The following is a 17,276-nucleotide window of genomic DNA, read 5'->3' as shown; positions in this document are numbered from 1 at the left end:
CGGAACGGTTCCACTGCTACCTCCATGTGATCGTTTGCACACTTCCTGAACGGCAAATTGCTCAGGCGGTAATTGTAATTTTTTGGTGGGGCCATCCCGGCACGAAAATAGCACTCAGCGTGAGGTCATCTTGGCGTTTGGCTACCGTCGGCGAGTCGGCACTGCCAAGGCATGACCAAATTTTTATGACTGACCCACCCGCCGAACTAGACACCATTTTGGACTCACTGCATTGTGCTCACTGCGACCAGTGCCCCGGAAGTTGGCAGTGCCCGGGAACCGACCGGGAAAGATAAAGCACCGCCGTTAATCGTTGTCGCCTGTCTGCCTGTCTGTGTATGTGCTTTCTTCGCCGTAATTGTAATATATCGATGTCGCCTTGGCGAGTTGGGCGTGAACAGGAGGTGCCAGTGCCAGATCATAAATCGTCAACGGGAGCCACATTGATGGTTCGATCCGATCACATCAATAACAATTGAACGGCCCTAGCCCGGTTTAAGATTTCCAAAACCGAAGGATAAAGTATATTTCGGAAGGCCAAACCCCTCAACTATGTGCGCTTATGTTGTGTGATTATGCCAACGGTTTCCGGACGCGAGCAGTTCCAATGAGATCATTAGTGCAGTTGCTCTGCGATCGCGAGATAGACTACAGTGACCGCCAGACGGAGCCGGTCGTCCTGCCGAGGGTCGCGAACGAGCCGCGAGCAGAGCCACAGATCCGTCCAGCGATGAACACCACCTCGCCCAAGTCGTCCCTGGCCAAGCTAGGCCTTCACCCGAAAACGAAGCCATTCCGGGTGATGGTGCTCGGCCAGAGTGGCGTGGGAAAAACAGGTGAGTAACGGGGCCACTTGAAACCGCTGGTGGGCCGAGAAAATGAAAAGGAGTTTCGAGTGTTTAGCGTTTGGGATTTAATCGCCCGGTCGATAGTGGCCCGCGGTGGTGCCATCGTAAACGTAAACACTTCGCGTTGGAAACGGAGCATCATTTTGCGGATCGTTTGTAGAATAAATTCTCAGTTCTTTCTTTCGTCAAAGCGAGTTACAATATGTTAGTTTTCATTTCCAAGGAAATTGAGCATAATAAATGGAAGACACGTTGCTCTCTGGAAAAGGTGATCAATCAATTCACTTTTATTACGGTGCCGCCGGGGGAAGCATTTTGGTTTCGTTTTACGTTTTGGTCAAGTATCTACCCTGCACTACAGCTCCTATCAGTTGCGGTGCTGCGTAAAAGCTTTTCCATAAAAATCAAATAACTCAAAAAATCCATCACAGCCCGCTAGGTGGCAAACCCAGTGGGCTCCCCAGGGTACCATTAAATTTTCGCTATCGCCGAGGGGTCAAAAGTATGCTCCAACCGTTTTTACGCCACACTTTTTTTATTCACTGCGTGGAAGTGAATCCTTTTTCAACGCTTCGAAAGATGAAAATATATTCAAATCCCTTGAATCGAAGCCAATCGATGGGGGGAGGGACGAACCGTCAGCGGAACGAACGGAATCGGCAGCAGACGACACATCTCAGACGCATCCGGTTACAGTTTCACTTCGCCGGCGGAAAGATTGATGAGTCCGGTGTAAAACATAATCCGCCTACGGTGCTGACCGGAAATTAGGTCATCTCCAGCAGATCCCGGTACGGTTTGGACACTAAATATGGATGGTTTTGTGGTTTCCAGTCTCCAGGAACCGTACCATAAGCCTAGACCAGCCACTTGATCGATGATAATGGCGATGCGATGGCAATACATTTTTTCCCTCCCATTGTGTTTTCCCATGAGCCTTTTGTCCAATTATCGCACCAACCAAAGGAACATGTTCGCCGGATGGCTTCCGTGGCAGCAGCGAATGGTATTGCGACGCACGTGAAGTTCAATACCCTTTTGTTTGGGAGAATTTTTGCCGCTCTTTCTTACCGTCCGGAAAACAAAATCCTTTACGAAGGACAATAAACGCAACATACAGAATTCGCGACATGGCGCCAGTAAGCGTTCGACAGGACTTCAACCGGGAGGAAAATCTCTTCTCACAAATCAGTCAACAATGCTCACGCTTCAAGAACTCAATTAAGGCACGGTACGCCAGGTACGCTCCGTCACTGACAGCCTCGCAGCTCCCGACAATGTATTGTCGGGAAGGAAAATGGTCCCCGACCCCAACCGATCGCGTAGTTAGTGGCACTTTTGGCGGATGTTTACGCGAGACTATTCCCGGTGGGGTTGAGAGCCCACAAGGAGCCAGATTGTAGGTCGAGATTGTCGGAGCTGGAAAATGCGCAATACCGGGAACGGGCCCGCGCCACACTCGGGCTTCGGGGAACGGAGTCCCCGCGAACGGTCCGATGGCAGAAAGTGACGGGTGCGAAAAGCAAATATGTGCAATCAACATCGGCTTCCCGCAGTCTTCGGGTGCCGACAGTCTTCCGCTGGTGGTAGACGTGCCGTTGCAAGTCTCTAAGTGTATCGTTTTTCTTGTGGCATTGTCGATTGTCTCGGTGTGTGCTGAACGATCAAAGTCGTGAATGGTAAGAGTTTTCTTTACAAAATAAATCGAAAAACAATTGCACACGCGTACGCGACGGGTTAGACACGTACAATCGGTTGTTTGTCGATTGGCCAAAAGGGCCAATTTGGGGGACAATTACCGTCTGAGTTTGTGACGTGCAAGGCGCCTCCATTAGTACGATTAGTGGGACAGTATTCTGATATTAGGCTCATATTTCCATTGATCAAGTTGAGCTTCAATAATAACCAGAAACGAAATTCAAAAGACGATACATCGACATTCAAACATTAATTAGGACATCTTTTGCAAAAATTGAAATTTATCGAAATCCTTTCGTTTTTTATCCAACTCATCATCAAACGCATCGTCCATTCCGATTCTTGCTCGTGGTAAACAAATTCAAGTCAAGTGCCAACACGTGCCTAGTTTCGAAAACAATAGTTTCCGCAAATGGAACCGTGCGTGAAACAAACCAGATCCACCGCTCGCATCGCGAACCTAATGGTTGATATCATTAAACACTACAGATACTGCACAGAAGTGGCTTTCTGAGAAATTTTCACCGAACCGGCTTCGACCAGTTGATCAATCGATGGCTGCAGCCAATTAGGGCAACTCTACATGCATCGTTATTCAACTGCAATCCTACACCAATTCGCTATCTTATCTTAATTAATAGCCGCCCGGTACCCTTGAGCGTCCCACAGCATAAATCGTCAGATCCAGTCTGTCGAGCTGCTCCTTCCCGTTATATCAATTTCCACGGGCTTACAATTAAACCCCGGACTGAAACAGAGAAGTGTGTTAATGTACGAAATACCAAGGGTCACCACATGGAACTTTCGGGGCTCCATCGTTTCGTTGACTTCCAGTTCGCAGCGTCCGAGCATCAAGAACCGCCGGGTGAGCGTGTTCCACGTTATTCTCCGCTGTCGGAAGATGTCAACCGTTAATGCGACCGATGAATGGGTCACATCGCCCAAATCTCGGTGACACTGATTGAGAGAAATTAGAGCCACTGATGCTGTCCATATTTTTTTCCCCTCCATATCCAAGCCAAGCCAGTGGCCAACGGATGTGAGAAATTGAATTTGCCGTCGGAATGTGACCCCGGGGCCGGCGTCCAGTGGTGCGCAACCCACAGATATCCGACCCATCGACACATCGATCTCTCGGAGTCCGCGTGAGCCTTCGCGGGGTCTTCGCGCCGCAGGGATTGAAATTTCATCCATCACTGTCAGGGGACTGGTTCAGTGGTAACGACACCGCTTCACTCATTCAAAAGTTGTCCTGCGAAGCCCGACCAAAATAGCTTTGTCGGTTTAATTCCACGCCGATGCTCATCTGCGTTCTGCGGAGTCCTTGCGGTGGTGGACGCCATTTGTTTTCCCCCCTTCGCATCTCGAGGGCTTTTCAGCGTTCTACACCCGACGGGGATCCGTTTCTTTATGGCCCTGGCTTTTACGCAATCGGCCACCTAATAGTATTCGAATCGAAAGCGATACGGTTAGAAAGCGATTGCGGTGAGATTAGTGTTTTTTTCCGCTCACTGCCAAGACGCCAAAACCACAGGCTCTGAGATAAGCTGTTGCCCGGTGACTCCCGGTCCCGGTCCTACGGTGTGAGTATATAATCGCCTGCCACCAGAAGTGGTTAGGTTTTGCGGTTGAACCACAAAGCGTACCGCTCGTAATGAGAGATCGTTGTTGCTTTGGGGAGGCACGAAAATCGAGCCATCGGAGTGTCAGTTTCTGGACCGCCGACCGCCATTGTGCCGCATGACGCAGATTGTTGGTGATTATGATAAATTAATTGTCTACCGAGAGCCAGGCTGCCAGGGAACGTTACGCCAGAGTCTACGCGCAGAAACCGAGGGCCGGCCAGTTCGATTAATCAACAATAAGTTCACAATGTTTCGGTGTGTAACCGGAGAACGAATTTTGTCACTCGCTCGAAGACGAAGGCTTAGTGTGGTTTGAGCGAAATGGCTGCCTAACGGATACGGGATTCGAGCGAAACTTTTGTTCGCCGTAGTGCTCGTATTAATTATCGTTCGCCAAATTATTATCCTGTTCTGTCTCGCCACTTGCGTCACTGCACTAGAACTCGACAGCGCGGCTCAAGGCATCGCTTGAGGTCAATCTCACTCAAATATCATACTTTAGCCTTTCGTCTTTCTCTCTGAACGTAAGCATACCTTTATTCACCCGCGTGACGCACGTTCGATCCGATTGCTTTCCGCCGAGCCGACAGCTACCTGTTTCCGGGGAGCATTATTGGCCGAACTTTTCGAATTAGCAACTTGGCGAGATGTCGCTGCGCTGGGAGAAGTGCCATTTTTCTTCGAAGGCAGTCTGCGCCAGGAGGACGCTTGGGAAAGCCAGCTCTACGGGCTACGGCCGTGCTCACGTTACGTCCCGACGATGAGTTCGGGGACGATAAATGGGCCACCTTTTCTCCCGTCTCGCGGTGGGCCATTTTGCCGTCACATCCGGAGAAAAATCTTTTCCTTCGTCAAAATTTTTTTCTTTCTTTGCCCCGAGGGTGCTTTTAGCTTTCGCTGAAAGTGATCTGACAAATTCGCACGTCAAACGAAAATGGTGCTCCACGGCCATCGATAAGACACCCAGGCACGGTCAGAAAGTAGAACAAACACACGCCGGCAATGAATATATGAGCCAGTTTTCCAAAAATATTCAACCCGCGTGGCGTGGGCCACGATGATTTAGTGGATCGTTTCACGTTACCTGCGTCTTCGGTGGCCAACAAACGGGTTGGTTCGCCCTGTCTGTCGCCCACCCATCGCTCTTGAAACCCTTTTTTCTTAAAGATAACCTTCGCAGTGAAAGATAATGCTCCCAGCCACACCGGTCCTTGTGAGTTTTTCAAGAAAAACACTCACCGCTTGTTGCACTTTCTTATTACCATCGGCAGAGGCAGCAGTTAATGAGCCTGGTCGACTCGTTGGCGGTATTTTGAAAGCTACACTTAAAACGCCCGCACGGCCAGTCCTTGTTTACAAAAGTGAGGACCACTTTGCACCTGTAAAGGCCAACGGGTCGGCGTCAAGGATAATTTAAATACGAAAACCCACGAATGGAAACAAACACTCGGCACAATGCTTCGACTCCGGTACTCCGATCGACCAGAGTGAGATTAATGGCATCGAAGCCAATCGCGTGGCTTTCGTCCGACAGAAAAACCAATTAGTCCAATACATTGTCCCAACAGTGTTACCAACATTGTACTGTTGTCTTTCCACTTAAACTATGCAACGAAAGCAACTCCTTTTCTGACCATTGTCTCCATAACGTCCTATCGACAATATCTTCTCGGTCGTGGCTAATACACAAAGGTCCTGTGTTGTCCATTCAGGAAGTCACGCCTTTAATACAGCCTATGAAAAGCCTTCTTTTGTCGGGTCTTTAATCAGTGGCATGCAGCGGTGGTTCCGGGAAAATCCGATAAGAAATTGGATTGTGACGGTTCTTGGATATGGATTTGAAAATTCAACTTTTTTAACCAAACAATTTGTGGCTCGTTTGAAGTTGGACGGACACGGACAGCCAGATACGGACCTGAGTATTCCCTAGAGTAATTCCGCGCAACAGTCATCCTTTTTCTTTCATTTCCAGCGATGGTGGTTAGGTTTATAACGAAGCGCTTCATTGGCGAGTACGACCCGAACCTGGAGAAGGTCTACACCTTCAACACCTTGATCGACAACGAGCTGGTACTATTCGAAATATTGGACGCTGCCGGTCAGCCGAATGTGCGTATCCCTGGCGGTGGCAGGATTCGAAAGGATTCATTGTTGACCGTTTTCTCTCTCACCACAGGAAGCCGACTGTCTGACGCTCGAGGCGAACATCCGCTGGGCCGAGGCGTTCATCTTGATGTACTCGGTAGCGGACAAGTGCAGCTTCGACGAGTGCAACCGTCTAAAGTTCCTCATTAACTACAACAAACGGCGCCGTAGGCTTGGCTCCTACAACAAAGTACGTCCTGAGTGGTCCTGGTGGAACAGGATGAACGATGGAAAAAGAAAAAATTATTAGGCCAGCCAATTCAATCAGAACCCATGGCAGGCGGTCGTTTGATGTTGCCCATTTTTGACTGCTGGCGATGTTCACGCACTTTTTAAGGTTCAATTATTTCGTACCTTCCCCTCGGCGAAGGATTTGTTGGGGCGGTCTGCATTTTCTTTCGGTACCTTCCGGCACACTGGGCCCACGGGGTTGAAGTTCGCTTCGCTTTTTGCTCCAGTCGACTAGTCAATTGATTTTCGCCATTTTTTAACCTCACCTTTCGATTTTCAATGTTTCGACCCAAGTTCCGCTGGATGTTTCTTTTTGGCAGGATGAAAAATGAATTTGCCCCAGGATAAGTGGGATGGGACCTGCCGTCCCAAACGGACCGGTCAATCAAATATTGGACGCAAAAATAGTAGCACCAGTTCCCCGTTCCGGGAAGCGAAAAAAGGCGGTCGGTCTATTTTCGGACCTCGCCACCCTGATTTTGGGGTGGCTACATTCGAGTTCATTCACAAATAACCCGGTACCGATCGTGGAATGTTGGGCCATCGTAGCGGATACACGGGACAAATATTGCCCCGACCCAGGCTCTGTTTAGCTGATTCTACAATGCTGCAGTGGACAACCCGTGTTCCGGCTCAATAACATCCAATTGCTGGGTGGGAAATATTGCGGGAAGCGTATTATCCGTTGATTGGTTTCGGCACAGGTTTCGCCAATGTTGTCAGCTCCGGTGCCACTTCGGTGCTGGCAGCAGCAAATGCAGTGCAAATATGGTCGAGATGTTTTTTGTCTATCAAGCAAAAATGCAAATTTATTCATCGCCATTCGGCCACAATCAACGTGATCATAACGGTACGTGCCGGAAATTCACAAACGACTTGCTTGGTGGCCACTCTCTTTTCTGGCGACAACTGTTTCCTAAATCCCTACACTTCGTGTTGAACTTTTGGTTCATCGGGGGACAAAAAACATGAACATCCTGTTTCTGATAGTGACCTTTATTTTCCAGTAAATTAAACATATGCTCGTCTGTTCAAACCCTACGCTACCCTAATTTAAATAAATACTTAAACATACTTTTTATTGTTGCTGATGTGGCGGTTCCCCGTAGGATCCCTTGCTGGACGTGCCGGTGATTCTGGTCGGCAACAAGATCGACCAAACGGGCGACCGGATGGTCAGCACGGAGGACGGGCAGCGGCGGGCGAAGGAAATATCCTGCGCCTGTTTCCACGAGGTGTCGGTGCGCGAGAGCATCGAGCAGGTGAACGGGGTCTTCCGGGACGCGTGCCGCTTCTGGCGTGTCCTGTCGCGCTACCCGAAGCTGAAGCGGTCCACCAGCGACGTCCACGATCTGCACTCGGAGGTCGAACTGATCCTGAGCCCGGACAGTGTGCATCCGTTCTGCAACTGCGATCTGAGCCACGAGAAACGCCAATCCATCATCATACTCGGTACGTGTACCTCCGCGTCCTTTTCAAAGCGATTTAATTCAATTGAGTACGGCACGATGCTCCGACGCTTCCTGTAATTTAGCACCAACCACGAGAAGACAATCGCGTGCCGCCGCCGGGAAAGCGAAATACATTCCGACCTTTCTTACGCTCCGCTGGGGAGTAATGAATTGAATAACATATGCGTGGCAACATAATGGTTCCCCGAGCGCGCATTTTTCCCTCATTTCGCCCCAAGGCTTCAAGAGCCACAGTTGGGTGACCCATTTCGGGACACGTGGGCTAGACGCTAGAACGTTGAAACGAGCGTTCCAGGAAGTGTTTACAATCCGCGTGGCTTTGAACCAGCGTCGTAATTGTGGAGCTTACGTTCTATTATCCTTTCTTGGGGGTTATTTGGCCTCTACGCCACAATCACACATCGTAACATGCGGGTCTGACAGGTGCCCGGAGTACGCGGCGTAGTAGCGAGTAGCTTACTAGCGCTAGCGTACTACGCATCAGAAAGAAAGGCCACCCGGTTCAGTGACCCCAATCGGCAACCTGTCAACCCTGCGGGCGGTGAAGGTGATAATGATTGCGAGCTCACCCACGGAGCCCACGGCGCCGTGAATCAAAAGTTCCGTCCAGAAATCTCATCAAAACATCTTTTTCCCCGTTCGCCGGTTGCCATTTTATTTTCTTCCTTCCTTCCTATCTTCTTCTCTCCTTCGAACGCCAGGCCGACCGTGGACGGAAGAGGAACCGGACGAGACGGACGAGTCGGAGTCGAGTTGCTGCTCGTCGCAAAAGTCCGACATCGAAGAGCCGTTCCGGGGGCGGGCATCCACCGACGGGACGCTCCTGTCACGGCCGCGGCGCTGGCGGTTTGCGCCTCCCGGGTCCCTCGGGCCGCACGTGGGCCGCGTCGAGCGCCGCATGAGCATATCGATGCGGGGCAGCAACGCCAGCTACTGAGTGGATCCGAAGCTCCAACGGACGACACGCGACAGAGTGAGGACAGCGACATTGTGATTCCGTTTATTTTTGTAATGACGTTTACCGACGCGCGCCTCCCTTCCTTCCGAAGCCGCTGGCACCAGAAACGGGAGGAGCATATTTTCCGCGAACGGAGATTATTATCAATGAGTCGGTGGTGTTAAGGACGGAAATTTCCAGTTTATAGTGAGACGTGACGGATACTACATCTTAAGGGATAATAAAGTAAAACAATCGCCATCGCTATTGTGTGGTGCCCAAAAACATCAAACAAACACTCCAAACACTTGCGGTTGCGTTTTCCTGCGGCCCCCGGGGAAGCGTTTCCCCCGCACGCCAAACTGTCCTGTGCTTTTGCGCCGAGCTTTCGCCCTTATTCGCCGTAAAGCTCAAGCTCCTCGGCCCGGAGCGCGAGCTTTCGAATGTTCTGCAAGCACCCGGCGGACGCTTCCTGAAGCTCGCGATCCTTCGAGCCAACCGTTTCGAGGAGGAACGGTACCACGCCGCCCTGCGAAGAGATAGAAGAGGTAGAGTCCGGGATCCCGGACCAGATTCATCGAACCATTGACTCACTTGATGCATCGTGATGCAGTTCTGGGAATCTTCGGACAGCTTCTGCAGAGCCATGGCCGTGGTGCGGTGTACGCGCGGGTTGTTGCTGACCATGTACCCGACGATCGGCGTGACCGTCTTCAGGCGTCCCAGTTCCTGTGTGTTCGTTGAGTACGGCGCACAGCTAGCGATGGCCGCCGCCAGGTGCTCCCGCAGCAGGTCGTCCGTTGTGTAGACGAGATCGGCCAGCATCCGGATCACTTTGTGGTCGGACAGCACCGACAGGTTCTCCCGATCCTTCGCTATCGTCGCGATGGCGGCACAGACCGCCGACAGGACGAAGTTGTCGCGTGACTTCAGCAATCCCACCACGAGCTCCAGTGCTCCCACGAAGCTACGGACGAGCTCTCCGGAGTTCTGCGGAGTGAAAGCGAATGGCACGATGAATGGGATGTCTGACACGAGTCACACCGTTGATGTTACTATTCCATAGGCACACCTTGGCGTTCTCGATGCACGGACACAGGGCCCAGGCGGCGTGAGCCTGCACCTTGGCGTTGGAGTTTTTCAGCAGCGACCAAATGAGCCGCACCGCATCCAGGTCTTCCATCAGCGTCATGCTTTCCGGATCCGAGGCACACTCCTTGAGCGTGCGGGCAATGTTCTCCAGCAGCGGTGCGTGGGTCATGTTGAGCAGGTTCACCAGCAGCGGGATCCCACCGCACGTCCGCAGTATCTCCCGGTTGTTCTGGTACTTGACGCACTCCGAGATCGCGCCCACGACGTTCGTCAGGACCTCTTCGTTCTCGTCGTTCAGCAGCTGCACCAGCACCTGGACCGTTTTCAGCTGATCGAGCTTTTTCACGTTCGCCTCGCTGGCCGCACACTTCCAGATGGCACCGGTCGCGGCCGCCAGGAGCTGCTTGTTGTCCCGCACCGTCTTGTCCCGCGCGATACCTACCAACGGTTCGAGGCCGCCCGATTCGCGCACCATATCGCTGGCCGTCTTTTGGGGGGGTGCACAGGGGGAACGGGTGCTCAGCTCAGGGAGAATCGCCAAACGAGGGCGTGGCGGGAGTGGGCTTACCTTGTCGCTGGCGCACTTGAAGATGGCCGAGCTGCACTGGCGCTTCAGGTCGAGGTTGTCGGACGTCAGATGGGACACGATGTCGAAGATCATGCCCTCGGTCGTGATGGCAAGCTGGTAGTTGGCCTGCGAGGCGCACTGCTGAATGGTACCCATAGTCGGAACGACCACATCGATGTGCACGCTCTTCAGCAACCGGCCCATCAGCGGCACGATGCCACTCTTGCACATCAGCTCCTTGTTGTGGCGGGACTCGGACAGTGACCAGAGGGCTCGGGCGCCCGCCCGCGCCATATCGAGCATCTCGCGTTCCTCCTCCGACAGCTGGTCCCGTTGCGATCGGAGGCAGCTGTCAGCAAAAAAAAAAACGTAGAACTGAGTAACTCCACGGGGGGGAAGTCGGCGGACACTTACTTCATGTTGACGTCCAGCAGGTCGACCAGCCGCGGGATGCCGCTGCACTTGCGCACGAGCTTCCGGGCGAGGCGCACCTTCGCCACGTTGCCGATCGTTTCCGCCGCCATGATCTTCAGGTCACGTCCCGGTTCCGACAGTATCTGCACCAGCAGCGGAATACCTCCCAGGTCGACGATGGCACGCCGAATGTCCAGGTTGAACGAGACCTCCGACAGGACAGACAGTGATCCCAGTCGGCACTTCATATCATTGCTTTCGAGCAGATTGACGAGCACCTCTAGCCCGCCGCAGTCCTGGATGGCACGCTGGTTCATCTGCGTGGTCAGATCGTGGTCCTTCAGGCAGCAGAGCGCCACGATGGTGGCCGTTTGGTTGCCCGCCTTCATGTACTTCACCAGCTTTTGGATGTGCCAGTACTCGGACGGTACGTCGTTCGAAAGCTTCGAGTCCTTCCAGCGCTCCTCCTCGTCCGACGAGGACACCTGGTCCGACGAGTCGGACTCGACGCTCTCGTGTGGCTTCAGCGGTGGCTTATCCTTGGTGGCCACCGCCGTCGCCGCCGCCGCCGCCGCCACCGCCGTACCGTCGACACCGTTCGTACCATTCGTCGCGCCATTCGTCCGAGATTTCGCTTTACCGCCGCGGGAAGCCTTGGCTCCTCCGAGGCTGCCACCACCACGTCCGACATGTCGACGCTGCGCCGCAACGTTCATGTTCAGCAACTCCGAAATGCCGCCGTCGACGCCGCCGATTCCTTCTAGAATTAAACGACACTCACTATTAGCGCTGCGGATGCGGCGACACTTACGCGCGAGCGATGTGCTGGAATGTTTGGCGACGAATGTCGAAGAATTTGGCTCCCAAACTGGGACTGCAAAGCGACGACTATTCGGTCCAGTATCGACCAAACAGGCCTACTGAGCTCGATTGCGGCCGGCCGTCGTCCTGGCAACCGGCGCGCTCGATACTCGATGGTGTCTGCGATTGGCGGGTGCCCGTTTTCCCGGTTTCGGCGAAAAGGGGCAACCGGTCCGTCGTGGCTACAAACTTGTTGATATTTGTTTTCGAATCGCTGTTTGCCTCGCAGATCCGAGAAGCGAAGCGTAGTATTTGTTTTTGATTGGCAGCACACATGTGGCCACTCGGGGGCGGGCGAAGTGTGGAGCAGTGGGGACAGAGGGTGGACGAAATTGCAAACAAACACTTCCCGTGGCTGTTTTCCACGCTCCAACAGGTTGTTTGCAGTGCGTAGGCCGAGTCGCATTTTGCTTTGCTCTTTGCGGAGTTTAGTCCTGATCCTTGATGGTGTTTCAAATTCCGTCGTACTTCCTTTGGGTTGATAAATTTGCGTTGTTTTCTTATAACAGCTTAAAACCAAATTTATTACCTTAATTTCGCTTTGCAATAGAAAATTTAATTGATAATAATAATAATAAAGCAATTCAAGTCATTTACAACGTTGTTGTCGAATGTTGCGGTCCAATGACTTTCGACCAGTTCAAATTAAAATTGTAGCAACGTTTGTTCGACAGGGCTGATGGGATCGGAATGTGGCGAATGCCTTGTGCCACATCAAACTGTCCTTATCAACGAGATGTGCAGGTAATTGAGCTCATCATTCAATGAACCAATCTAAACCGCTCTTTTTGTTTTGTTTTCACTAGCCGATTTTGTCGGGAAACTACGAGCGGAATTGGAATGCGGAGGCGGAGGAGAGAGATGTAATCCGTCGGGTGAGATCCGGTGGGATTCGTGCACTTCCATGACGATCGTCAGACCTTCTGGTCGCGCCAGGAGGAGGATCAACAGATGGACCCCCGTGACTGATTTAATCACGTATCATTGTTTTCGTGGCAAGCAGCACGAATCTACTTTATCTTTTCTTATCAAGTTTCCGACTCTTATTGATTATACCCCGCAGTATCTTATCCTGACCTGAGAAAACAATTTTACCCATCGAGACGATGGGTGAACCGCCCGCAGGCGGTTGCGGGCATTCTGATCACATCGCCGCCGTTTGCTTATTTCTAAACAAAAATCGCCTCGGGAAGACCATATTTAAAACGATCCACTGCGCCTTCGGCTAGTATCCTTCCAGCTTCGATCGGTCGTCGTGCGATGCACTGATGGACGGAATTGCGAGGTCCTCGGTCACCCTCAGTTTTTCTGGAGGGTATTCGGTGTGGTTCCAAAAGGATCGTAATGTTAGTGACGAGTGACGGTTGAAAAGCACAACGATAGCGAAATAAAACGAAACGATTTTATTCAACTCTCTCATCCGACATCTTTCGCTGCTGATCCTCCTGGTCAGTTCCTCAATTCCAGTGATATTCCCGTGAAATCCAGCGAGTACAAGGCCGATCCACCAAATCGAAAGAAGCCATCCTACAATTGCAATTGCTCCTCCTTCAATCGGCATTCCTTTGGTCTTTCTTTTTTTGAGGTCCAACGCTTTTGAACCGATTTTCAACCGATTCGAACTTTTGCAGTTGTAATCCAAGACAACAACTTTTCCGGGATTATAGAAAAACAACTTATCCAAGACAACAACATTTCCGGGGCGCAGTTTGTGCTACTCGCCACCAGTGGCGCTACTAGCGGTCGTATCGATGGTCAGAATTTTTCGCATAAAATTGTCGAAAAATTGCCAACGGCGCTGGGGAAAACCATACCCCCACCCTCCCCCTCCCCCCCCTTCACCATCCCCCACGTCCGTGTGAGATGGGTGGGGGGCTATTTTTACTTGGGGTGAGGGAACGTTGTGCGCTCTGTCTGGCTCGTCTCAGTATGAAAAAACAACGGTTGCTTCATTGTGACGCAAAGGTCGGAATATAAAAAGTATCCTAAAGTATAAAAAGTATCCTAAAGTATCCTAAAGATAGTGTTTAGATATCGTGATGCGGATCACGTTTCACAGCGATGAAAAATGGCTCATAAAAAAAGTGTCACCATGAGTCGTTGGTCAGCAGTTGCGTGACCGTTCGGCCAAAATATTCTGATTTCACATATCGCTCAGTTTAGATTTCGGTCAAACGGCCGTGGGCCGCTTATTAAAAACACAAATTCCGCCGCGTCGCGCTTGGACAGTCGGCTGCGGGAATGTAATAATCCGACACATCACGTCCGTCCGGTTGTCCGGTTAGTTCACGAATCCGTCGGTCGGCAGTAAGACTTTTATGACGCTGGGGAAATTCCCCAAACCGAGTCACCACGATCGTGACGGCAATGGCCAACGGTCAGTCGATTCGGTTCCGGGAGTCGTTGGTAGTGCGGGAGTGGCGAGATAAGAATCGAACCCAGCCGTGCGCAAACGGGGGACCGATGCGGGAAAACTATCACTCCTCGGCAGCCCGAAGAAGGATCAGGAATTGCTCTCTTGGCGCAAAAGTGTTTGCTGCAGGAAGCGAGAAAAGGGGAGTAATTGTGCGCTGCTCTGGAGATTTTATCACTCCACGGGCGCAGAAGGGCCACCGAACAGCTCAAAGCAGACGCGAGAGGTTGGAGTTCGTTCGCTTTCGGAATACGAAGCGAAGGAATAGGGTGGGGAAGAAAAGAAACCCAACGGCCGACGGATTGTAGAACGTCTGTAGATGCGGCCGGTGCCAATCCGACCCGCTTTGAGGATGCTGCAGGTCCGAGACGTTACGATGGGATGAATCTTTTGAAGTTTGAACTACAAGACGTGCTGGGATGGAAATTACAAGTCTCCTACTTTTCCGTGATATCAATTAGACTTGAAGACACGCACCTTAGCATTCCGATGACAGTGGGTCGTAATAAAACACCCCGTTGGTCAGTGCTGCCAAAGGCCCGGCAGGACTCCAGTCTCGATTCATTAGCCTAATTGGAAACGTTCAAACAGAAGCTTACGCACCCCGGACGGGCTCGCAGAACATACGTGACATTAACACCTTTCTCACCCGGTCAAGGAACCGGAGAACCGGGACCGATGGAGCGTTGTGGGTAAGAAAGATAAAAAACGCCCAATGCCCCCTTTGGCCCACCGAACCCTTTCGTCGTGCAGACGACGGAAAACCTGTTTTCATCGTACGTCGCGTCGCTTGCGCTCCGGCCACACTGGCACGGCCACAACAGGCAGCCTGGTCGGAAGCCCCAGAAGGCAGCCATCGGCAGCCGCAGCCGGCCAACATCGAAACGTTTAATTCGAAACGTTAAGACTTATGCTGCGGTCCAGCCTGTGGTCTCCAGCCGGGGTCTGCGTGGCCGCCCGGGACACGGGAAGACATGTTGGCTTAAGTTTCTTGGAAAAATGCTCCAACAGCTCCCAGGGCGATCGGTCGGTCCCGTTCTGGTTCGGTTCGTGTGCAGCTTCCAAATCAAACCCTCTCTTGACCGCACACACGTCCACTGGACCGCTCCAAAGAGCGTTGTTTTTTATCGTTTTCCTGCGGCAAAGACTGCATCTCGTGTGGTTCGTGCTGTTGTCTTTTGCAGGCCTTCTTCCCCAGCCGGCCTCGCGTCTCGGTACTGGCGGAGGTTCCACAGGTTCAACCCTTTGGCCGTGTCTGACTTTCGTTTGCCTTTCTCACTCTTCCGTCCCAAGTGCCGGTGCCGGTGATGGTGTTAGTCCGGATCCCAAACGCGGTGCACTTTCTGTCCTGGCGTTGTCCGCAGGATGCAACGGATTTGCAGACGATGCATCCTCGGGCCCATCGGTCGTGTTGGCCATAATCGTCGCATTACGTCGCTCTTGGGACGCGTATCAGGGCCGGCACCGTTTGTGGCCTTCGTGTGGCCAGTGTGCAGTGTTTCGTTTGGCAGTCCACCACCGGAAGTCCGACCACAGCCGACCGAAAGCCCTCCACGGCACACCAGTCGAGTTGGGTTTGCGTCGCAGTTTTGTAAAAAGTCAACCCACGGAAGCGGCCCGGAGCAACCCGAACGGGCCCGAAAGGACGTCACGCGCCCTATCCCAACTCTGAAATGCAACGAAATGGAATAATTGAACCGACCGGGCGGAGAGACAATTTTGGGCAACCTGATCCGCAGCCACGGCTTAATCCTTCGTCAGGACCTTCATCAGGGGAGCTGCTTCCATTTTGATCCCTTTTTTCGCCTTTCGCCTTCTTCCTTTCGGCCGCAAACCAAAGATAGGGGTAATCGAATCGAAAGAATGGGTCCCGAACGGAGGGCGGCAGTAAACAGGTTGCCTAGTTCTTCGGACGGTTTGGGGACGGAGGGTTAATGTTTGCGTTCGTACGTGTCACTAATTTTGAGTCCAGACTCTGACCCGGTGCGGAGTTGTTGCACGTGCGATTGATGTTGAAGTGGATCCCATAAGAGGATTGCGGGTCCTGGGGATGAGTAACGATTGAAGCGTTTGATGAAAGAGGTTTGATAAGGTTTGATAAGGATCGCAAAAGGTATTGTATTTTATCGAAAAGCAACTTTAGCGGAATATTTTAGTCAGTTAGCGATTGTTGATTAATCGATTCGAAAAGGTTTACAAAGGGAACCGGGAACTATATATTAAATTTGCTTACTAAATTTTTTGTAATAAATATCCCGAATTTGAAAACTATAATTGGAAATTGAACAACGAATACATTTCAAAACTGACTTTGAATTGTTTCTAATCATTTAGCCTCTCACGAGGTTAAACATGAAAAGGGCGGCCAATCTTTTCATAAAATTTAACGTCTTCTCCAAATCCTATCGAAACGTGTTCTCCGTAGTAGAAATTACAGCTTATAGAACGAAAAAACGTGACATGAGACAATGTCTAACGAATGCTAGGGTTTTAACCAAGAACTTCATTAAAATATATATTCTCTGAGGAGCTTTGCATGAAAAAAAATTTGTAACAACAGGAGATTAGTGTATTGATGAACATGTAAAAAACTGAATTGTCCCCATATACGCAATGTGGGCTTTGTTAAAATACAGGACAGCGAAAATTTTGACAAAAGACACCAAAACATGATAAAAACTATAAAAATTGCATCAATTCCATCGGTTCGCTTCATGAATATTCGGATTGCATTTTGGCCCCTTCGAACTCATGCAAAGAGTGTCTCCTCGAGCTGTAACAACGAGGAAAAAGATCGAAACTTTGGATCGGGACGATGCCAACATAAATTTCCGGCCAGCATCAGGCGATTGATTTAGGTACCTTTTTTAAACGAAAAAAAAATAGGATCCTTTCGGAGTATCCTTTGTTCCAACGGGACTGGAAGTGGCACTCACAACATGTCCGACACATCGAAAGGGTCACGCTCGTAT

General features: G+C 51.3%; 2 protein-coding genes across 2 annotated transcripts; one reads left to right on the top strand and one right to left on the bottom strand.

Moving 5' to 3' along the window:
* The first annotated feature begins 178 nt into the window (after positions 1-178).
* On the top strand, positions 179-9,225 carry LOC131210318 (dexamethasone-induced Ras-related protein 1). The gene is made up of 5 exons (XM_058203547.1): positions 179-836; positions 6,144-6,280; positions 6,348-6,506; positions 7,657-7,999; positions 8,721-9,225. Exons 1-5 carry the CDS (start codon positions 563-565, stop codon positions 8,954-8,956), a joined length of 1,149 nt encoding a protein of 382 aa, XP_058059530.1. The 5' UTR covers positions 179-562; the 3' UTR covers positions 8,957-9,225.
* Positions 9,226-9,350: 125 nt separating this feature from the next.
* Positions 9,351-11,746, bottom strand: LOC131210307 (armadillo repeat-containing protein gudu). The gene is made up of 5 exons (XM_058203535.1): positions 11,031-11,746; positions 10,617-10,965; positions 10,029-10,535; positions 9,551-9,946; positions 9,351-9,485 (listed from the first exon to the last, which is right to left on the bottom strand). Exons 1-5 carry the CDS (start codon positions 11,744-11,746, stop codon positions 9,351-9,353), a joined length of 2,103 nt encoding a protein of 700 aa, XP_058059518.1.
* Positions 11,747-17,276: the final 5,530 nt, after the last annotated feature.

This window comes from Anopheles bellator, chromosome 2, assembly GCF_943735745.2.
Source record: "Anopheles bellator chromosome 2, idAnoBellAS_SP24_06.2, whole genome shotgun sequence".
Classification (NCBI taxonomy): domain Eukaryota; kingdom Metazoa; phylum Arthropoda; class Insecta; order Diptera; family Culicidae; genus Anopheles; species Anopheles bellator.
Note: the sequence above shows the minus strand (reverse complement) of the source record. Positions and strands in the feature narration are given on the sequence as shown.